The sequence below is a fragment of the Polistes canadensis genome, unplaced genomic scaffold (assembly GCF_001313835.1).
Source record: "Polistes canadensis isolate GaletaPanama2010 unplaced genomic scaffold, ASM131383v1 scaffold_548, whole genome shotgun sequence".
NCBI lineage: Eukaryota > Metazoa > Arthropoda > Insecta > Hymenoptera > Vespidae > Polistes > Polistes canadensis.
The window spans coordinates 5255-11759 of NW_014570095.1; the positions used below are offsets into that span (position 1 = coordinate 5255).

The 6505-nt window shown below is 35.4% G+C and overlaps 1 protein-coding gene across 1 annotated transcript in view; it reads right to left on the reverse strand.

The window, feature by feature from the left end:
• Positions 1–5597: 5597 nt before the first annotated feature.
• Positions 5598–6505, reverse strand: part of LOC106792671 (platelet binding protein GspB-like) — a 1776-nt gene continuing 868 nt past the window's right edge. The window contains exons 2-3 of the mRNA XM_014759169.1: positions 6065–6389; positions 5598–5923 (exon numbers count right to left, since the gene is read on the reverse strand). Of these exons, the coding sequence (XP_014614655.1) occupies positions 5598–5923; positions 6065–6389 (651 nt within the window). The remainder of the gene's footprint in view (positions 5924–6064; positions 6390–6505) is intronic.

Below are 6505 nucleotides of genomic sequence, written 5' to 3' on the forward strand. Positions count from 1 at the left end.
GTTGCGTATCCTACGCAACGAGTGAGTAGGGCAAAGCACCGGGGCGTGTACGCCCCTGCCAAGGCGTGAGACACGCGCGACAAAGCAGTAGCTTTGTTTTTGGTGGTAACCACGGGAGCGCCAAGATCGTTGTAAGGGCTCCTTTCTTCTAGCTTGCGCTCTCCCACCACAGTTAATACGCCAATCATATGTATCGGCGGTCGTATTATCATCGGGCTTTTCGGTGATTGGTCCAGCATTGCATCGCTTTTTTGTATAAAGCCCAGCGCGTTCTCGCGCCTAGTGGCACTCGTCATTTGGGCACTCGGCATTCGGCACGCAGCATTCATCATTCATCGATCGTCACTCGTGATTGCTGAGACTTGCGAGAACCACTTTGGAGAGAATTATTGTATTGCGCAATACTACATCATTTAAGTTCGGCCAGCGACAAAGGACAAAGGCGGTCCTGCACGTGGCCAGAATTGTTCTGCTTTGTACGGATTCTTCTTCAACGTTTCAACCAGGGTATTTATGCCGAAAGGCTTTTCCCTGACGAGCCAAATAAAGCGTACTTGTTAGTACTGACTGGGCTCAAATATATTTGTTATTTGTGTTTTATTCTCCTATCCACCTTCCTATTAATAAACAATTTTGATATCACCCGTAAAGGGCATTTTCGATTCGCTGTACAATCCACTGGAGTTCTGATTGAAACGTGTCCGCGAAACTCGGCTATTCCTCATGCTACCCGTCAAATCGAGGTAATTGCACCGCCGGTATCCTGTAAATACTATCTACGAACAGACTGCTAACCGTAGTGCTAACCGGAGACAGCAGACTCGCGGTAGGCGAATTTTTATCATGGGTGGCTACCGAATCAATTCTATTAATAATTAATCCTTTGTTAAAATAATATTTTATTATTAAATTTTATAACCTAAATAAATCTTGTTTGATTTACAGGTTTCTGCTATCATTATCGATGACGTTACTCTATTAAAATTAGATAAAAGTAATAATAGAATGTAACTAAAATTGTATGATCTTATATTTTTAAATAGTTTCACAAAGATTTTTACTGTAATCTCTCATTTTTTTTATTAGTCCAGAAAGACGTATGCAATCATCCCATTCTTTTCATCGTTTCAGAAAAACGTTCATCATTATTCCATGGAAATCATTCTACTCAATGGTAGTATATACAACTGCGTACAGTCGTGCAAGTATACTTTTTTCTTTCTTTCCTTTAATTTTAGAAATACGCTAATTTCTAATTAGATCGTTCGATGCATTCGGAAATTTTAAATTTTGTATCACTAATAAATTTTAATGTAAATGAAATGATTTATTGAATTAATTATTTAATTACGCGTTGCAATTGTAATTTAAATTTAATTAATCTAAATTCATTTTATTTCTTATAGTATTAAATTTACAGAAATAATTCAAGACACGCTCAGTCAATTAAACATGTAGAATAAAATGTTTAAATATATATTTATAAATATTGAACCTTGTTAAGTTTTACATTAATGCTATATCTATTCTTTCGTATAGGTATTATCGCAATAATTATACTTCTGTAAAAATAACCCTATCGCGATGAAATTTATTTTATGAAAGTTAGAGTGCCACGCGATATTTGTTCCTTTGTATTTTATCTTTTTTTTTTTATATAGTTTATAAGTTTTTAGTTACATCTTTTGAATAATTCTTTTTAATAATAATTAAAGCATACAAAAAATACTAGCAAGATTCTAAAATTTTTGGAATATGTAGTTTAAATAATTGAATTATAAAACGATTATTATATTTTTTATTTAGTATTTTCTCTCGTCCAAAATTATAATTTTTGATGATAAAGTTTCATAGGGAACTAATAACTCAATTAAATTAAGTTCTACTTCTTTTCATGTCCAAGTTCCCTATGAAACTTTATCATCAAAAATTATATTTTTTATTAGTAACATAAAAAATAAACAGAAGTACGATACGACTTGCTTTAAATAGACTTTGATTTTCAGACCTTCGGATGCGATTACAGGCAATGCAATCTTAAAGTTAGTGTTCATTTTAAAAATGTAGCCTTCCTTGGTATGCAATCGCAAAGATTGCTTTAAAAGTAATTAAATCGGTATTTAAAATTATTGCAAAAATTTGTAAAATATTCTTGTTAAAAATACAATTCGCTCAATATGTGATTAGAATCCTTAAAACACTTTCGGTCAATTCGGAAGAAGAGGATTTGCGGTTTAATTAAAATATTGTCATTGCCGAAAGTGTGAATTAACAACTTTATTTCTGCTAAAACAACTTTATTGACGCATTTTGCTTCGTTTAGATAAATTAACGGTTAGTATTATTTTGTAGTCTTAACTATTACTTCTTATAGACATTCATTTTTTTAATCACGTTTGTTTTTACTTATAGTCAATGTTTATGAAAAAAATTTTGGATAATATGAAACCAAATTAAATTTATTTCTTATTTTTAAATATAGATTAATCATCGATTAAACGATTCAGCATTCATAGATTTAACGACAAAACGATACAACGATTGAACGATTCAACGATTAAACGATTCAATGATTAAACGATTCAACGATTCAACGATTCATCATTAAATGATTCAACAATTTAACAAATTTACAAATCATCGAATTTTATTCAACTTCACGACATCATTTAACTTACAGCAAGGGGGATGAGTGTTACGGAGCTATCGCGCAACTTCAAATGCCAATTGTTAAGTTTCATTTCTTATTTTATTTTTATGGTAACAATAAGTAACGAGTAAGTAACAAAATTTTAAGTCCTTCTAGTGTCCAATCATGCCAAGGATGAAAGGTTTAATATCAGCACGGGTTCCTGATTGGATTCAAAGATGTATCTTGTCTGAAACGAGAATAAGAGACGTGAGTAGAATCTTTGGTTTTGCTCACGAGTGATTCCTAATATATATATGATTTTTATATATGTGATTTATTTAGATTAGGCTAGAGTCTTCTTGTTTCATCGGTTTTATTTCACCATATTACCAGTGCAATTAATTATTGTACTTATTTTTTCCCTTTACATCTTTAATCGTGTTAGTAATGGAGAAACCAAGCATAAATTTACTTGACTTTCTGCCGATAAAGCATGTAAACATTGTTTTATATGCATTGCTTCGCACTTAGTTTTTCAATCATGAATTATATTAATATATCGATACCTTGATATTATTATCAATAATTGAGCAAGAAGACAAACTAATTTCACGAACGGATAGATTCAGGCAATTAAGTAGTGGTTTAAAACCCAGTTCTTTAATTAGAACAGCAGTTTAATGAAAAAGTCGTCCAAGATTTGAAAGGAATATTCATGCTTTCACTCTGAAAGCTACTTAACACTTCTCTATCTCAGAACAGTATTTTATTGTATATTAATATAATTTAGAAAGTTTCCTACAGGGTACTTTACGTTTTTTCATTCGCTTGTTTAAGTCAACATTCACTAAATGTCTTGTAAAATCTTTAATCCGTTTAAATAAATATTTGATGTGTAACATCTTTCCGCTCGGTATCTAGGAGTTATTTCGTGAAAAGGGACGAACATGTGTAACAGGAAACCGGGGAAGCGCACGTGTTATGTTACGGTGTACAGAGTATGAATTCACACTCGTAAGTAATAACTAATGATTTATTTAGTTAAGGTAAGTGAGTAAATAATCGAATGAAAAAAAGTTGATTAAAATTCTTTTTACTTATTAATGCTTCATTATAGATTGAATACCAGACAGAGAGTGAATCGCCGCCAGCGCAGGGGAAGTAACGGTAAGGGCTTTCCTCGTGCCTTCTATCGCATTTCAATTGTGTTGCCCATTATTTCAAGTTTCCTCGCCTTGGCATCGAGAATGTCTTGTTTACTCATGGTGATAAGGACATTGACCGCATATCATCCAGATGCCTAGAAGCAGAGTTATATAACTCGCGCTATTAGATTTGAATAAAGAGGGCGCGCGATAGCGGAAAAATGGCTATGACATTGTGCCAACAAATTTTGCGTAAGGTTAGTACCACGTAGTACTGTCGGCCAACATAGTGTGAGCCTGTGTGTGACGAGTAGGCAAAATGAAAATAGACAATGAGAAAGAATTAGCTTTGCCCTTATCTACAATTATACAGTAACATGTGTAGAATCTTTGGCTATATTTGTATGTTAAACTATACTAATAATTAGATTTACTGTTAGGCGTCTGACAAAATTCATTATTTTTATACAAATGCGACTAAGTAATATAGAACTATTGGAATAAATATATCAGCGCGTAACAATTTCATACTTTTAGGTTAATTCCTCTGGTAGTCAATAAAACATTCTTTTTTATAAAGAAAAAAGTTTTCTTGATAAAAAAAAAACTAGTATGTGTACTTATGTACACACGTAAAAAGTTATACTTTTTTAGTTTACCCAAATAGGTATACCCTCAATAACCTCAAAAGAAACTTCAAAAAAAACCTTCAAAAAAGACAAAACAACATAAAAAAACACCAAATATCACGCGTGCAAATTATATACTTACTCTAAATTTGCAGTTACATATGTAGTTGCAGTTTCATGTTCAGTGGCAGTTACATATGCAGTTGCAGTTTGATGAGCAGTGGCAGCTGCAGTTGAATGTGCAGTTAAATTACAGTTTGATGTACAGTTGCAGTTTCAGTGGCAATAGCACATGCAGGTGCCTGTACAGTTGCAGTTGCATTTACAGTAGCATGTGCAGTAGAAGTTGCAGTTGCAGTTGCATTTGCAGTAGCATGTGCAGTAGCAGTAGCAGTTAAATGTGCATAGCAGTAGCATGTGCAGTAACAGTTGCAGTTGCAGTTGCAAGAGCAGTTGTAGTAGCAATGGAATTTGCATGTGCAGTAGGAGACAAATATACAGTTGCAATTTGATGTGCAGTTGTAGTTGCAGTCAAATGTGCAGTTGCAGTTGCAGTAGCAGTAGTAGTTACATGTGCATTTTGCAGTAAAATGTACAGTTGCAGTTTGATGTGCAGTTTCAGTTACAGTCGAATGTGCAGTTGCAGTAGCAGTAGCATTAGCATGTGCAGTTGCATTTTCAGTTGCAGTAGCATGGGCAAGTGCAGCTGCAGAGTCAGTTAAAGTTTTATTTGCAGTTGCAGTTTAATGTGCAGTAACTGTTGTACTTGCAGTTGCTGTCAAATGTACACATGCAGTTGCAGTTAGATGTGCAGTAGCAGTTAGATATTTAGTTGTAGTTTCATGTTCAGTGGCAATTAAATATGAGGTTGCAGTTTAATGAGCAGTAGCAGTGGCAGTCGAATGTGCACTTGAAATTACAGTTTAATGTCCAGTTGCAGTTGCAGTGGCAGTACCACATGCAGGTGCAAGTACAGTTGCAGTGGAAATGGCAGTTTCATGTGCAGTTGCAGTAAAATATGTAGTTGCAGTTTGATTCGCATATAAAGTACAAACGCATGTGCAGTTGCAGTAGCATTAGCCTTGGCAGATCCAGTTGCATGTGAAGTAGCAGTGGCATTAAGGTAGCATGAGCAGTAGCAGTTGCAGTTGCAGTTTTATTTAAAGTAGCAAGTGCAGTAGCATTAGCAGCTTAATGTGTCGTTGAAGAAGCATGTGCAGTAGCAGTTGCAGTTTCAGTTCCAGTAGCAGTTGTTAGTACATGTGCAGTTAAAAGAACATGTGCAGTTGCAGTTGCAGTAGCAGTTGCAATAGCAATAGCAGTTGCATGAGCAGTAGCCGAAGCATATGCAGTTGCAGTTTGATGAGCAGTTGCAGTGGCAGTCGAATATGCAGTTGCAGTAGCCGTAGCATTGGCAGGKGCAATTGCAGTTTCTGTGTATTTTGCAGCAGCAGTTTCAGTTGCAGTTTTATGTCCAGTTGCCGTTTCGTGTGCAGTTGTAGTTTTATGTGCAGTTGCTGTTGTACTTTCAGTTTCAGTTAAATGTACACATGCACTTTCAGGTAAATGTGCCGTAGCAGTAGCCGTTTAATGGGCAGTTGTAGTAGCTGTATCTGTTGCAGTTGCAGTTGTAGTTGCAGTTGTAGTTAGAGTTGCACGTACAAATGCAGTGGCAGTTGCGGTTGCAGTAGCAGATGTAGTTACATGTGCACTAGCAGAGGCAGTTGCATGTACAGTTTTAGTAGCAAAAGCAGTTGAATGAGCAGTAGTTGTGGCATATGCAGTTGCAGTTGGATGTGCAGTTTCAGTTACAATTAAAGTTGCATGTGCCGTTTCAGTTGCAGGTGCAGGGGCAGTTACAGTTACAGTTGTACCTCCAGATGCAGTTGCAGTTGTTATTGCAGATAGAGTTGCAGTTGCATGTGCAGTAGCAGTAGCAGTAGCATGTGCATTAGCAGTTGCAGTTTCATCTTCAGTTTCAGTCTTTTGTAAAGTTGCAGTTGTACTTGCAGTTGCAGCTAAATTACAGTTACAGTGGCAGTAGCATAGGCCGGTGCATTTGCATGTGTAGTATCAGTTGCAAAGGCAGTTGCAGTTGC